At 32.9% G+C, this 16,021-nt stretch overlaps 2 protein-coding genes and 1 long non-coding RNA gene across 4 annotated transcripts; all 3 read left to right on the top strand.

Annotated features, from left to right (window-relative positions):
- Positions 1–595: 595 nt before the first annotated feature.
- On the top strand, positions 596–3,132 carry LOC147486229 (uncharacterized). The gene is made up of 3 exons (XR_015200799.1): positions 596–682; positions 1,405–1,506; positions 2,780–3,132. It is a non-coding gene; the product is annotated as an uncharacterized LOC147486229 (long non-coding RNA).
- A 1,848-nt stretch (positions 3,133–4,980) lies between these two features.
- Positions 4,981–9,319, top strand: LOC147486228 (uncharacterized). The gene is made up of 4 exons (XM_086570052.1): positions 4,981–5,399; positions 7,192–7,448; positions 7,979–8,430; positions 8,793–9,319. Exons 1-4 carry the CDS (start codon positions 5,287–5,289, stop codon positions 9,081–9,083), a joined length of 1,113 nt encoding a protein of 370 aa, XP_086426178.1. The 5' UTR covers positions 4,981–5,286; the 3' UTR covers positions 9,084–9,319.
- A 139-nt stretch (positions 9,320–9,458) lies between these two features.
- Positions 9,459–12,179, top strand: CLV3 (CLAVATA3). Of its 2 annotated transcripts, none has more exons than XM_086570053.1 (3): positions 9,459–11,159; positions 11,628–11,695; positions 11,801–12,179. In XM_086570053.1, the coding sequence occupies exons 1-3, from the start codon at positions 11,087–11,089 to the stop codon at positions 11,951–11,953; spliced, it is 294 nt and encodes a 97-aa protein (XP_086426179.1). In that variant the 5' UTR covers positions 9,459–11,086; the 3' UTR covers positions 11,954–12,179. The 2 variants fall into 2 exon arrangements, 1 of the variants encoding a protein (XP_086426179.1); XR_015200798.1 differs by lacking the exon at positions 9,459–11,159 and adding an exon at positions 11,199–11,544 and having other exon boundaries at positions 11,801–12,175.
- Positions 12,180–16,021: the final 3,842 nt, after the last annotated feature.

The following is a 16,021-nucleotide window of genomic DNA, read 5'->3' as shown; positions in this document are numbered from 1 at the left end:
CATTTGGATTCACTGCTGCGCAGACGTTTTTTCGTAAGCTGAAAAAAGAACAAACAACAAGAGGTTTTTTAGCTTCTTTGCTATATTTATTGTTCATTGGTTTAATAGGATGTTTTAGTTTTAAACATTACTTCAATTATTGAAGATGTGTTAGCCAATATTTCAATTTAAGGTGCAATTTTTTAGGTTTCAAGATGATGTGTTAGCCAATACTTCAATTATGTTTTAAACATGAAGATCGATAATAACGCGAGCATTCCAGATGAAGAGTTTGAGGAAGTCATCAGGACGACTTGGAAAACATGGAAATTGTATGGGGGCTTTCAAACTTTCTCTCCGGGTAAGTCTTTGTAAGGATTATTTCATGTATAGGGTAGTATGCCCAGAAAATTGAATGCTTGTAATAATAAAAGTCTTCTAATATATCTTACTATATTAGAAAAATCTGAGGTATGATGAACTACGTCACAGGGGCAATTTCGTATTTTTGCTATCTATTTTGGGGGGCATTTTAGTACTTTTACTATTCTAATAAACGTATTATCTCAACAACTCCATAATATTTTAGAATAGCGACTTCTCTCTATGTTTATTTCGATTTTCGACTTCTTCAAGGAGTACCTAAATGGTAACAGTGCTGATGATTTGATTACACTCCTGAAGTTTTCTCTGAGCATTTCATGTGAGTGATCCTTTTTGAAGATTAAAGCATATCTTTCTTTTCATAGTGCATTTTAGAATATCATTTATATGCATATATTGCTGAAATTAGGAAAAATTAATAAGTTTATTGAGTAATTTATTCATGCGATGCCATTGTGGTAGTGAATTTATTGAGTTTTTAGAGTATTAATTGTGCTTTATGTGCATTTTAGATATTAGACCAATCTCTACGATTCACAACTTCTCGCCTCTTTCTCTCTCAGTTTATTTCTTCTATGTGATTGCCATCCAAACGAATAGAGCACTACTTTAATTTTCCATTGTGCGTGTAGGGGTTGAATTTCATATACTGTAAATGATATATTGCAATAGTGCCTAAATTGAACAATTGTACTACTTTGGTTTAATTTCTTACTGTACTTTCTTTTAAGTTGAGGCCCTTCCTATCCCAATTCATGTATTCTCAAGGATCTCGATCTGTTTGGGTTCAATGAATGTGGTGTTACTTGCCATTTATTATTTTGGTAGGAAATATTGTGTGGGTTCCTTCGTTTAGTGATCTTTAAATGGTTGTTTTTCGTGATCCAATAGGGCTTGAGCTTTTTGATAAAATATGATCTCTTTGTTTGTATAGCTCAATTTTATAACTCCATCAGTTACCTAGAATGTTGTTTCATTTTTTTTGTTTGTTGTAATCGAGTGAAGTGGCAATGGGTCAATATATATTTTTCCTTGGAACAGGTGATGAGTTGATTCAAGGAATTAGTATGCATTTTGGATTGACTCACAGATAATGGATTATGCGAGGAAAAAACATATTCTACCCGTGATTACGCATGAAAGGTTAGGTTCTTTATCTTATTCTGGATGAATGTGTAAAATGGATTGAATTTATTTTTGGAACTTTATCAGAATTTATATTTAACCAACTCTTTCTGCCCAATCAAAACAACATCAAAATTTACATTTATTCAAAATCAAGACACTGTGTAATCTTCTACTATGTATACATGCCATGTTTTAGTGTGTTTGTTGCTCCTTTGATCAACTTCCCACATCTTTGTATTTTGCTCATATTTAGATAAGTGGTGTCTTTAGAATATTGAAGTGGTTGAACTTTTGGCTATTGCATGAATTGGTTGAAGTTTTCACTACTGCACCATAAATTAGAAATAATCTGTAGAAATACTGCGAAAAGCCACTTGAATTAGAAATAATAGATAAAAGGACATGGAATAGCCGAATAGTATTATGTATTAGAATTCAATTTCGACTTGAATTTTTGTACTTCTAATTTAGTAAATGGAGTTGGAAGTCGTCAAAAGTTTAGATTTTTGTTGACGTTACATTAGTACACACAAAAACAAAAAGTTAGAATGGTAAATAGCTTTTTTGTCGACGTTATGATAGTACACACCTAGACTTTATGATACCAAAATCTTCTACTCTTAACACTCTCATGTACCATTTGTGGTTGACATATTTGCTGAAATTTACGTTTCTACGCATTCACCTAGAGTGGCGTATAGCTTTTGTACTAGGACTTTGAAAGTTTGGTGACTTCAGCTACTGTTGAAGTTCAAAAGTTTGGTAATATAGTGGTGGGCTTTAGTGGTTTTACACCTAAATCCTAAGTATCCTTCTCTCTCCAACTTTTTAAAAGTTTTGAATAATATATTGGTTTACTGATCCATTTATATTTCGTTTAAACTACACTGTCAAGGAAACCAAATGTAGGTATTCACTCTAGGGCAATGTGGATAAAAACTACATATACTTTTTGTATTGTTAGGAGTTCTGCACAATACCAAATTCATATATAGTCAATTGTTCTAGCACCTATGTCATATAATTGTTACTTCTTTCCAGTTTTGCACTTTCAACTAATGGAAATGGGTTAGTACCCACTTAAATTTGGGTTACCCTCCCCCCAAAATGAGATACGAAAGGAAAAAAGAATTTCTAGAAGTTGTGTTGTTCTTTTGTATTTCCTTTTAAAATGCAATATGTGTTGTTTGCATCCGTAGATGTTTAGGATCTGAATGAGTTTGGATAATCTTTGGAGTCGACTTTGAGGATGAAGCATCATGATTGATTGTGTCCACGGTTGATTTAGGATGGAATTAGAAGCAAATGGTGTATCTCTTGGTTTTGCTATGTTTTACAGAGATGCTCAAGTCATAGAAACAGGTAAATCTCTTTTCTTACCATTATCCCCCTCATACAAAAGTAACTACCAAACCATCTTTATAGTTCTAGCCTTCTTAATGCTGAGTTAATAAAGAAAGTTTAACCCACCCTCACCAACGAGACTTATACTTTAATATATATTTTTTAGCTTAAACATTTGATGAATAATGCATTGAAGGTTTTAAAATCTATTGTTGATATGGTATGATGAGCTGATTATGTTTATTTTCATGGGTTAGTTAGTGTTACCCCAGGCTTAGGTGGAATGACCTATCTCTAATTTTTTATTGTTGCAGCTAGCAATTTACCCATCTCATGTCTATTTTAGATGGGGGAATTGTGAGTACGGATCAAGGTCTTTTATGAATTGTGAATGTGAGAGAATGTCATATTGGGACCAGGATATATAACTCGCACTCATGTGTTTACTGGTAAGAAAGTTGCTATATATGTTCTCTTTCTAAAGTTGTTATATATGTTTTCTCTTTCTCTAAACGATGCCACCGAATACCTTTTGAAGTTGTGTGAATCATTGAATCAGGTACGGTTGACTCAGATGTAAGTATAAGTATATAGGAATAGGAATATAAGCAGGATCAATACAAGTTATGGATGAAGTATAAGGGACCACATAACTACGTCCTCATACTACTATTGTATTGCTCAAGGATGCCAAAGCTATGCTACAAAGATTGTAAAATAAGAAAGAAGATTTTCTTGAGCAGCTAGAGTTTGATATGATATGTGTAATACGGTGCAGAATTTATCATGTCTACAGAGACAAAAGAGGGCTAATAGTTGTAAGTATGTTATAACTCTATTTTGGGGTTTATTTAATGTCTTAATTACTTTGTTTTACCAATGTAATTTGGTTCATTGTGGAGTGTGATATGTTTTTTTTCAGTGTAACAATCATGTCTTTGTGGTCTTTGTAAGACTGGTTCAATTTGACGCCCATAGGGCGTGCACAATGCTAGTATATATAATGCTCCTAAGTCCTAGGTCCTACCCTGGCGCATTTCCAGCTACTCCGACAACTTATATCTAAGCAGTTGATATCGGATTAAATCGCCGATTAATTGCTAATCGAGGTCAGAGCGATGAAGTTTATCCGATATTTTTGGCTTGATATCAATAACCGATTTCTCACTTCATCCCTCCATGTCGATACGATATGCATGTAAGAAAAAAACAAAGAAATAAGTTTTTCACTAAAGAGAGAGATGAGATGACATGAAAGGATCAAAGGAATGCCTCTGGTTATTTCTTCATGCGAGAGAGATGACAAGTAAAAGGAGAGAGGGAGTGTGTCGCTATTTTATTGGGACTCCACGTGTCTAATTAAATTATTATGATCCTGGGCTCAAGCTTATATGTAGTGGGCTGAAGATATAGGGGGGGTGTCATAAAAGATTAAAATTTTTAAAGTGAGTAGGAAGTTTAACAGAGAGAGAAGATAGTAATCTCGAAGCATACAAGAATGACGAGGATTGATATAATCTAGAAGCAAAATGGCATGACAAGGATTGTCTTAAAAATAGTATGACACTCTATAGACATGTGCATGGTCTTGAGGAAGCATTGAAGGATTTGAGGCAGTACAGCTAAGATTCCTATTCTTTAATTTTGTTTTCTTAATCAGAATCATTTGTATTGAGCGCACACGTTATCTTCCCGCAATCTGTTCTCAAAATCTGAAATATGTTAAACCAAGATTTATATTATATATATATACAAGTATACAACCCAATACGTTTCTAATTAAGCTAAAATATTCAGTCAAATGTTCTTCTTCTTTATAATAAGATTTTGTAATTCGGTTGGCAGGAAAATTGAGAGAAATTAACATCTTAAAGTTTGAAATAGCGTATTAGAGAAAATGAAATGGTCAAAACTATAAACGTACATTGAAAGTTGCAGGATCTCTTTTAAGTGGGAATAAGAACTTTTTTTACTTGTCAAATCTCAAATTGAATAAAACATGATAATAAGGGCTTGTTGGGCTCATTTTACTAGGTCCAGTCCAAGACCACTTCAATGTTACCTGACGTCATTGCTGATTCACAGTCATTTTTGTTTCGATAGTGATGCACGTTCAGGTGAGAAGATATAAAATGAACTTGGACACCTGGGCTGGCAAAAGTAGGCAAAACGAGTATGGCATAGAATCCCTCTCAAAAATGAAAACTGCGTAAGGTAGAGGACTAGAGGTAGATTCTCGTAAGTCCTAATTTATGAACTATGAACTGGCTGTTAATTAAAAATGATAAGATTAAGAACATTGACCAAAGACTACTATAAATAAAGAGAACACCCAATAAGCGTTCAAATCTTAAAACTTTTTTCTCTCGTCTGGTTCTTGACGTTCTTCATTGTCAAGCACAAACTTATTACCATTCATCATTCCCAAAAGATACAGTAATATTGTTTATCATGGGTCCGGAAGCATCAGATAACAAGAGAGTGGTGGTTGTTGGAGGAGGAATAGCTGGGGGCTTCATGGCTAAAGAACTTCAATTTGGTGCTCATGTCACTCTGATTGATCCGTAAGCTTCTAATATATTATTCTTTAAAGAATTTACTGTCGTTTGTTTTTGTTGCATTTGAGTGCTGGAGAATGTACAAAGTAGTTCCACTCAAACCAAAATTTACTTCTTGATTCTTGCATGTTTTGATTCTTAAAATGATGAACTTGGAACTGGAGTCAGTTATCCGGTTCTGGTTTGGTGTATACTGTATCATTATAATCATTTAACTAATTTTTGTACTATGCTTAAGTCATTACCAAGTTTTGATACTGATATTGATTAAATGCTTATTTACACACAAATATTGAGATCATGAGATATTTTCATATTGAGATCCATGATTCATGACAATATCACATGATATAAAGATCTGCCACAAAGTCGACTACCTGGAGAAGAGAGAGTAGATTTTTTTTAATTTTTTTTTTTTTATGAGGGTTGAATACTTCAAAATCTTGACTAGTATTAAAAATTGAAAAAATCAATATTTTTAGTTCAACTTGACTCGGTCAGTCAAATGTGCAAGGAGGCAACTTATTATGCAAGAAAGAAGCTTCTTAAACATCAATAAAAATTCACATCTTAATATGTATTATGAACATTCAATCTGAATGTCTTAGAAAGATCTTGGTGAAATTCTTCAAACAACACGAATTTTTTCGCAGTCCCCGTTGGAAAAACAGTAGGTAGATAGATAACTCCACAAATATATGGAGTGTAATTGTACAATGCTAGAGGACTGTAGGTCCTTGTTCATTTGTTATAGAGACAAAGAACTCCATGTGATCTACATGCAAGAGTCCACCTAGTAGTGAAGTCACGAGGGTTTTCCAATTGTGTCATACCTGGTTATACTTTTATAGTGTTTTTGAAATTCTATTTTCAATGAAAAGATTTTTGCCAGGGTACCAGTCGATCGCGACTAATTTCATATTAATGGAATGAGCTTGCGTAAGACATTTCAAATGTCATTGAAATGGAATAGATTAGTATACAAATATTTTTTCTATTGATATTGACTTCTAGCAGCTCAATGATATACTGCAGTCTGTCAAACCACTTCATATTCAATGGTATACATGCGTTCTAGGCGGTTCTATATCAGCCATGTGTGATTGTCTAATTTTATTGCAAAGAAAGGTTATGTGTTTCTTTGCCAACATTGCCAAGTATACAATCATTCACCATCTCAGGAAATTTTGGTCAAGATAATTTAGCGAAAATTAGGTTTTGTGTGAAATGAAGTATTGTCCCCATAGTTCGGGGAATCAGTAGTTAAGGAACATGAGCAACACAAAACCAAAAATGTGTCTGACAGAAGAACCTATCAGTTAAAATCTAACAATAAGGTAGGGGTGCTTCCAAACTCCACGCGTACTTAGGTTCCTCCCAACCAAAAGAAGCAATTTGCGTATTATATACAGTCCTTTCATAATTTGTCCATTGATATTCATAAATATGTTTTGTTAAAAATTGATATAACAGTAGTGTAAATGATACAGGCAAAGAGAAAAGAACAGTATATACATATGACTGTATGAGTTTGCTACAGCAGTTGTGTGACTTTCTCTCATTTGTGATTGTTTATCTGTCTTTACCTTATATCCTTCTCTCTTTCAATGATAATCACTGTTTATTCGAAATCCTAATCTGTTGCAAGTTTAGTAACTGTTTGTATCAATTAGATCAGTTTATCTTTAATTCTGGCATAAGCCTTGTTCTTTATTTATACATTTTGTTTTTGTACCTGTCTTAATTTTATTTTCTGTTAGGTTCCATATTGGGTTTGAACGATTTTAACCTTTTATAGGAAGGACTTCTTTGAGATCCCATGGGCGAACCTGAGAGCAATGGTGGAGCCTTCTTTTGCAGAGAGATCGGTGTTCAACCACACTGAATATTTTCCAAATGGACGCCTTGTTATATCTCACGTGGTGAGCATCAATAAATCTGAAGTCGTGACTGCTGATGGTGAATGTATTCCCTACGACTATCTCGCTGTTGCAACAGGCCACGAGGAACCCTATCCTAAGACCAGAGCTGAGAGGCTCAAACAATACGAAGCGGGTAAAGGCTGCATTTGAATTTCATACATATGTTTTGTACTTTGTACTTGACTGGTAAATTACTAAATTACATTATTTCCAATTGAAATAATCACTTCTGCCTTTAAAGATATTTTGGAATCATAATAACAAGTTCACAAGTGTAACCTTATAGTTTACCTTCTTTCATAAACTCTAGTCAATTTCGGAATATTTGATTTTAGAAATGTTTATGGTTTTGTGGAAGTGGTAAGAATTAATTGAAGACACTTGAACCATCAATGTACACAAGTTTAGGTATAACTGAATTATGAAACAGGATTCATCAGCTCCGAAAATATAGGATAAGGGATAATAGAATGAATCCGTCGATCTGATATCTCGATGACTCAATTTGTTTCCAGCAAATGACTGTATTACTATATCGCCAACATTTTCTATATTTTGAAATAATTAAGAAAAAAAAAAAATCTATTTAGAATATACACCAAAGTCCAAAATGGAATTTTTAGTTTTCCATAGCTTAATCGGATGCTATTGTTTTCATTGCAGAACATGAAAAGATAAAAGCTTCCAGCTCAATTTTAATTGTTGGTGGAGGGCCAACTGGTGTCGAACTTGCTGGAGAGATTGCTGTTGACTTCCCTGAGAAGAAGGTGACTTTGGTCCACAAGGGCTCAAGGTTGCTGGAATTCGTTAATGCAAAAGCTTCAACAAAGGCACTTGATTGGTTGATTTCAAAGAAAGTTGAGGTGCTTTTGGAACAAACTGTGGATTTGAACTCTGTTTTAGATGGAGAAAAAGCTACATATCAAACATCCAAAGGAGAAACTATTGCTGCAGATTGCCACTTCTTATGCATTGGAAAACCAGTGGGTTCGTGGCTTCGTGAGACAGTGTTGAAGGACAGTTTGGACAGTCGAGGAAGATTGATGGTTGAAGAAACCCTGCAGGTCAAGGGTCGGAAGAACGTTTTTGCTGTTGGAGATATTACTGACATCAAGGTAAGTCTTAAAAGTAGTATTCTCTTGAGAACTTTTAGTTTCAATACTTTGCCCTAAGAATCATGTGAATTAACATGCTGAAATCTACGAAAGTAAAAAATTGCATATCAGAGAAGATGTGGCATTGTATCAAATGCTTTATCCAAGTATCGAAATTGACAGTGTAATTGAGCCACCATGTTTTACTTCCTCTAAATTTAGGTTTGAATAAATTTTTCTTAGCAAAAGATGTGGCGGAGAAGTAGAGAACTAGCTCAAATGCTTCATGTGACCATGGAACTTCAACATTATAAATGAGCTACTACAATTTATATCCTCTAAACTTAGGAATTAAATACCATCTGATTATATTTCATCAACAGGAAATGAAGCAGGGCTACTTGGCACGCAAACACGCTGAAGCTGCAATCAAGAACATAAAGTTGTTAATGAGCGGTGGGGATGAGAGCAAAATGGCCACTTATAAGCCTAGTAAAGGTGCAGGGCTAGCCCTTGTATCTCTAGGGAGGAAAGAGGGTGTCGCACAATTACCTTTCATGACGATTAGCGGATGTCTTCCTGGCTTGATAAAATCCCGGGATTTGTTTGTTGGGAAGACGAGGAAAACCATGGGGTTAACTCCACAGACATCGAAGGCCAAAACTAGTAACTAGATAAACACCTGTATACGACTTCCCCTTCTTATTTTATCCCTTTCATGCCCTCTGTTTATCATTTTTTCTGTATAAATTTGTTTTGGCATTGCAATGGTCACTTGACTCGGTAAAGATACTGTATGTATCTTGGTTTTTATGTATGCTTTTCTTGTTTTTTGAATTGGTAAAGATACTGTATGTATCTTGGTTTTTATGTATGCTTTTCTGATTAAGATTTTCGGTTAAAACTTGTCTGTTCAAGTGTTTGTAGGATAATACAAGTAGAGGTAATGCATTTATTATCACAATCTGCATGAAATATCACTAGTTTTTCTTCATAGAAGGTACATTAGTATCTGTTGAAATTTCAAATTTCCGTGTAACCGTTGAGTCATAAGACTCTAGTTTTGAACGAAAACAGAGACTGTTGCAGCTTCTAAGTAGTTAGCATATATTCCATTTCTAAAGGGAAACTAACATAAAATATGAAATACAGCGAAGAATATGCTGCCATTGAAAACTTAATATTTTAGCTGCATTTGCATTTTCTTTTTGGAAGGAATTTCACCTACAATTTTTGGAAGGACTTCCTCTGAAACATCTACAGCTTGAAACATCATTAATTTACTTATTTACTTCAACATCCATATTCTAACCAAAACTTACATGGAAGCATTTACAGGTAAACTAGCGCAACCTAAGAAACGATTCTATTTTCCTTTAGACTACAGTGCCTAGATCGATCACTCATAACCGTCTATTCGGCTCAGTTAAAAGCATCTTCCATGTCGTCCTATTGTTCCTGAACGAGGAATGCTAGTAGGCCACATAATAAAAACAAACTAAGACCAATTTCTTGGGACTTGGGAGTTGCACTATGCAACATGGTGCAAAACCTCGAATAAGTTCAAAATGTTGACAAGGTATTTCGGTGTACATCAGTAAACCGAAATTTTGTGATATGAAACTTTTGGTACATTGAACACTGAAATATTTTACAAAATTTTCGAAAGTTTTCTACTATGCTTTGCATATTTGTACTTTTGTAGTATGCACTAAATTATATATAAGTTTATTTTTCTTCTATTTTTTTTCCTTTAAAAACAAACATTCATTTCTCAATCACCTAACATGTGTAATTATGCATCATAGGCCAAAAGATGTTGAATAATCCAATTTAAATTAAGCTTTGAGAGAAATAGACAGTAGATGATTAAGCTGTAGTTACGGACTTAATATTCACATATTAGTATATGTAGAAGAAAAATAATATACCAGAACCAGTATTCAAATCTCAAGGCATCAAACCGACCTCTGAAGTCTAAAGAAGGACGAAATCACCTTTGTTAGTTTCTAATTTTTAATGAGAGAAGAGTCCATATACACTTGATACTCGTCAATCAATCAAGTTATAAAAGACAGTAATTATAATTGAATTTTCTAAAAATACAAAGCATATAAAATCATCTCGATAACGGTAACGCGTGCCTTAGGTACCCAAAATAGAGAAATTTGACAGTAAGTACTTGTCAGTTCAAAGGACGGTTTCGTCATCTAGACTTTTTTTACGTCATCTTCACATAAAAAGACTGTATTGATCATGATCAGGCGGTTGTAAATGACTGACGGCATAACGGAAAATTACTGACGCCGTACTGGATCATGACGACTACACTAGTACTTATTACATACTAGATTCGAATCTACGTGGCATGTGTCTGACGTACTAGTGAGGGTTGAAATAGCCGGCGCGCCGTAATGATTTGAGGTTGGGGTTAGAGTTCTGGGTTCAGGTTCTGGAGTTTCTGAGCTGGAGTGGGATACGAATATCTAAAAATGCCAGAAATAGCTGCATATGCAATCATTTGTTAGATACGCAAATACCAAAACTTCTATAAATATATATGTTTTCCTGTGTACTCTTTACTCCACTCTAAAATCTACAACTTCAGTTCCATATTTTTCCTTCTGGATTCTGCACTGCTCTCTGCTCTGTTCACTTTATTTAAGAGTTTGTGGTCATGGCTTTTAGACTTGCTTTGGTGTATTTTGTTCTTTTGCTGGCTTTGCTTTTCGTTGTGGAAGACTTAAATGGTTTGTCGTTGTTGCGTTTCCTTATGTTTTGTTCTTTCCAGTTCAAAACTGTCTTGATCAAGCACTGTTTGTGCTCGAAAAGATTCTCAAGTCTTACCTTCAATTCTATCCCATCCTTTTCTTCTCGTATGGTATCTATGTAACATTTTTTGACTTTACCAAAAAGAGAATATGACATTTTTTGGACCCATCTACATGTAATATATATTTATACTACATCATCTGCTCTGCTGCTCACTCTCCCCCAAGTTTACATGAAAATTAGTTTTACTTGGGCTTAGTACAGGCTATTTTTTTTTGAGTTAGTTGTTACTATATTGAGAAATGTGTTACTTGAATTTTTGTTACAAAAGTAGTAAAGAGAAGAATAGTTGGTTATTATGAGGTTTGAATAGTTGCTCTCTAACATCTCTTTCGTTTATTGAATTTACATGAGTTACTGACATTTTCTTTGTGCTGGTTTTATAGATTGTCACAAGAAACCAAAAATGTGCTTTCTTGCTGAAGCTGCTACACTAGATAATAAAAGCAGAAAGGTCTATATTTTCACTTCTTTGTTATAATTTTTTCCTAGAACACTTTTTATTCGCCAGTTTTGCTCACTAAATCAAGTTTAAATGTTAATTTTGTACTTGTTATAGCTTCTGCACGGCTTGGAGGAAGTCTTCAAGAAATTCAACATTGCGCCTCATGGAAGTGAAAGAGATGTAGGGTGGAGTTTAAGGGCAGTACCTTCAGGCCCTGACCCATTGCACCATAATTCCAGGGATCCTAAGAAGCCTCAAACTCCATGACTTGTTCAAATTAAAGTTTCTTTTGGTTACGAATATTCGATCAGCCACTTCTCTATGGTGTTTTTGTCATGTAAACTGAGACCCGAAATATTAGTACGTGTACAAGTTTTTTGGGGTGTACACAGGTCAATGCATGTACGGGCACACGGTTTTTATGTTAATATATCAGTGGTCTGTTTCATCAATTTTCCCAATTTGAATCTAATTAAGCCGTCTAGTCTAGTTTCTTAAATGACGCTACAATCCGTTTAGGAGTTCAGGCTCGCAGCTCGCTTAACATGAACAAACAGAAAATGAGTTTAGTCCCTAGCTAATTCATCTGAGTTGACTCGTCTCGCATACCGGTCAGGCGCTACTTCTCACAAAAATTCCAAATACAAACCTTATTGTTCCAATGTCGAAGGACTAATTACTTTTGCAATTCATGGCAGTGTCTTTATCTTCCTTCACTCTCAATCTCGCTCAAAAAAATGTGGTTATCTTTAGATATATGTTATAGCTGTACTCACTTGGCTCTATTTTTTGAGCATTCACAGTCTCTAATATTTGTAAATTTTTTTGGCTAATTACGAAAAAATAAGAGACTAATATGGAAAAATCAGATAATTAGAGCACTCACATAGACTCCAGTTTTTTTTAAACTCTATTACTAATTACCGAAAAATATGATATAAAGAAGAAAACACTCCCATCTAGAGTTTCATAGATTTTCCAACTTTTTCTAAACACTATAGCTAATCATGAAAAAAATAAGAGACAAAAAAACTAAATTGCTAAAAACAATTGTTTCCACCGAAAACGATTTTTCTATAACTCTTACGCTACAAAGAATAGTTTCCACACTAATCTTAGGTGAAGTTTAACATAACAAAATTTCTTTCTAAAAAAAGACAATAAAATAACGAAGTAAAAAGTGAATTGAGTTGACTGAACATTTACTTTCTATATTTGTTAACCTTACATGTGACTGAGACAAAAAAGAAAAAATAAAAGTCAACTAATCATAAAATAAGTAACAGTGTACACCCAAAATTAAGCGGATGGACAACAAATAAAATTGTATTGTATGCACTATATGTCTATATGGGCCTAAACAAATAAAGTTGGATAGATTTAATGCACCATCCATTTTGGGATTTAGACATTTAGTCATTGTTAAGGATTTCAAAAAACACAGTAATTACGACATATTCCAATTAAATTTCTGAATTTATATTTTTTTTTCAACACTATAATATAATTTCCAATTTTATAATATACAAAACCAAAATAAATTACAGTGGAAAATTAAATTATACAAAAAATAACATCACAAAATATATAATAGAAAATTTTGCATTCATTCTAATGCAAGCTTACATGTATATAAAAAAATAACGACAAACCAATAATGACAAATATTTTAAAATATATATAATACTACATGAAACTAAGCTCAAAGAACAATTAATAGGAAATCGAAAACTGGATGCAAATGCATCAAACTTACCTCAAATAATATTTAACATAAAATCAAAAATTTGATGCAAATGCAAATATTAAACTAATATTAAAAAGTAATTAATGGGAAATCGGACTATGGATACAACTGTATTAAACTAACCTCAAAAAATAATTAATGGAAAATCAAAACTTAGATGCAAATACATCGAATTAACATAAAAAAAATAATTGTCTGGAAATATAAAACTGGTTGGAAATGCATTGAACTGACCCTCAATGATTAAATTAATGGGAAATCGGAAACTGGATGCAACTGCATTGAACTAACATCAAAGAAAAATTAACTATAAATTGGGAAAATGATGTAAATGCGTAGAACTAATCTTAAATAATAATTAATGGAAAATCGGAAACCGGATGCAACTGTATTGAACTAATCTCAAAAAATAAATTGGATGCAAATGCATTAAACTAACCTCAAAAAAATTGGATGAAAATTCATTGAACTAACCTCTAACAATAATTAACGGGTAATCGGAAACTAGATGCAAATGTAACCTTATCGAATAATAAACAATAAATAAAAAACTGGATGCAAATGCATTAAACTAATCTCAAAAAATAATTAACGAAAAATCGAAAATTGGATGCAAATGCACTAAATTGACCTCGAAGAACATTTAACAGGAAATTGGAATTGGATGTAAATGTATTGAACTAATCTCAAAAAATAAATAACGAGAAATCAGAAACTAGATGCAACTGCATTGAACTAACATCAAAAAATAAATAACGAAATTGACAATCAGAAACTGGATGCAAATGCATTGAACTAACCTCAAAACATAGTTATGTTATATGTTGTGGGAATGTCTCAATAAGTATAGTTTTGCATTTAAAATAGTGTTTATCTTATTTCTTTTCGTATGATTGGGAACGCCTTGCTTATTCAAGTAGTTTCAATGAACTTCGCCTTATTAGGCAATCTCGCAAAACTTCACTCAAACTTCTATTATTAAACAACAAAATGAAGTTGAAGGGTTTTATCAAGGGTAAGTTCTTTTTTTTTTTAATTGATAGTGGGGTTTTCACGTTATAAGAAATTTGGATAAGTGATCAATATAATATTCATATATAATAGTTCTGCATATATAGTTGTAAATATTTTTCAGAATAATTAATATAACATCACACGTTCGTAGATAATCTTTGAAGATCCCACATAGTGAGTCATGTATAATTTAAAGAATAATTAACGTGAAATCGGGAACTGGATAATTTTTTATGATCCCACATAGTAAATGAAATATAATTTATTTTTATGTCCTGTTTGAAGTTGGTATTACACACCACATTGGATAATTAAAAGAAAATTAGAAACTGGATTCAAATACATTGAACTGAGCTCAAAGAGTAATTAATAGGAAATCGGAAATTTTATACAAATACAATAAACCAGACTCAAAAAGTAATTAACCAAAAATCGAAAACTGGATGTAACTGCATTAAACTAATGTCAAAGAATAACTAACGAGAAATTATAAATTGGATGCATATCTTTGAAAAATATTTAACGGGAAATTGGAAACGGTATGCAAATACATCAAACAAACTTCAAATAATAATTAACGGGAAATCGAAAATTGGATGCAAATGCATTGAACTAATCTAAAAAAATAATTAACAGAAAATAAAAAACCGAATGCAACTGCGTTGAACTAACTTCATAGAATAATTGACGGGAAATCAGAAATTAGATGCAAATGTATTGAAATAACCTCAAAGAATAGTTAACGAAAAATCAGAAACCGGATGTAATTGCATCGAACTAACCTCAAAGCATAAATAATCAAAAACTAGATGCAGATATATTGAATAACCTCAAAGAGTTATTAACGGGAAGTCAGAAACTGTATGCAAATGCAATGAACTAATCTTAAAGACTAATTAATTAACGAAACATCAAAAAATGGATGCAACTGCAATGAACTAATCTCAATGAATAATTAACGGGAAATCATAAATTTGATACAACTACATTGAACTAACCTCAAAAAATAATTAATGGGAAATCGGAAACTTGATGCAAATGCATTGAACTAACCTCAATGAACAATTAACTAGAAATCGAAAATTGGATGCAACTACATTGAGCTAACCTCAAAGAATAATTAATGAAAAATCAGAAACTGGATGCAACTGCATTAAAGTAAAATAAGAGATTAACTAATGGTAGATCAGAAATTGGATGCAATATCTTGAGGAATATTTAACGGGAAATCAGAAACTTGATACAAATGTATTGAAATAACTTCAAAAATAGTTAACAAGAAATCAGAAATCAGATGTAACTGGTCGAACTAACTTCAAAGAATAAATAGCCATAAATTTGAAACTATATGCAAATGCATTGAACATTGAGCTAACCTCTAAAAATAATTAACTGGAAATCTGAAACTGGATGCAGATGTATTGAACTAATCTGAAAGAGTAATTAACGAGAAATTGAAACCTGGATGGAAATGCAATGAACTAATCTCAAAAACTAATTGACGAAATATCGAAAACTGGATGCAACTGCACTAAATTAACCTTAATGAATAACTAACGAGAATTCATTAACTT

This window comes from Coptis chinensis, chromosome 7 (assembly GCF_015680905.1).
Source record: "Coptis chinensis isolate HL-2020 chromosome 7, ASM1568090v1, whole genome shotgun sequence".
NCBI lineage: Eukaryota > Viridiplantae > Streptophyta > Magnoliopsida > Ranunculales > Ranunculaceae > Coptis > Coptis chinensis.
Note: the sequence above shows the minus strand (reverse complement) of the source record. Positions and strands in the feature narration are given on the sequence as shown.

What these genes read in the sequence shown, in the direction of transcription:
- LOC147486228 (XM_086570052.1), top strand. Translation starts at nt 5,287, where the DNA reads ATGGGTCCGGAAGCATCAGATAACAAGAGAGTGGTGGTTGTTGGAGGA. An exon ending in CATGTCACTCTGATTGATCC is followed by an intron (nt 5,400 to 7,191) that starts GTAAGCTTCTAA and finishes AACCTTTTATAG; the next exon opens with GAAGGACTTCTTTGAGATCC. An exon ending in GAGATATTACTGACATCAAG is followed by an intron (nt 8,431 to 8,792) that starts GTAAGTCTTAAA and finishes TTTCATCAACAG; the next exon opens with GAAATGAAGCAGGGCTACTT.
- CLV3 (XM_086570053.1), top strand. Translation starts at nt 11,087, where the DNA reads ATGGCTTTTAGACTTGCTTTGGTGTATTTTGTTCTTTTGCTGGCTTTG. An exon ending in CGTTGTGGAAGACTTAAATG is followed by an intron (nt 11,160 to 11,627) that starts GTTTGTCGTTGT and finishes CTGGTTTTATAG; the next exon opens with ATTGTCACAAGAAACCAAAA. An exon ending in TAGATAATAAAAGCAGAAAG is followed by an intron (nt 11,696 to 11,800) that starts GTCTATATTTTC and finishes TACTTGTTATAG; the next exon opens with CTTCTGCACGGCTTGGAGGA.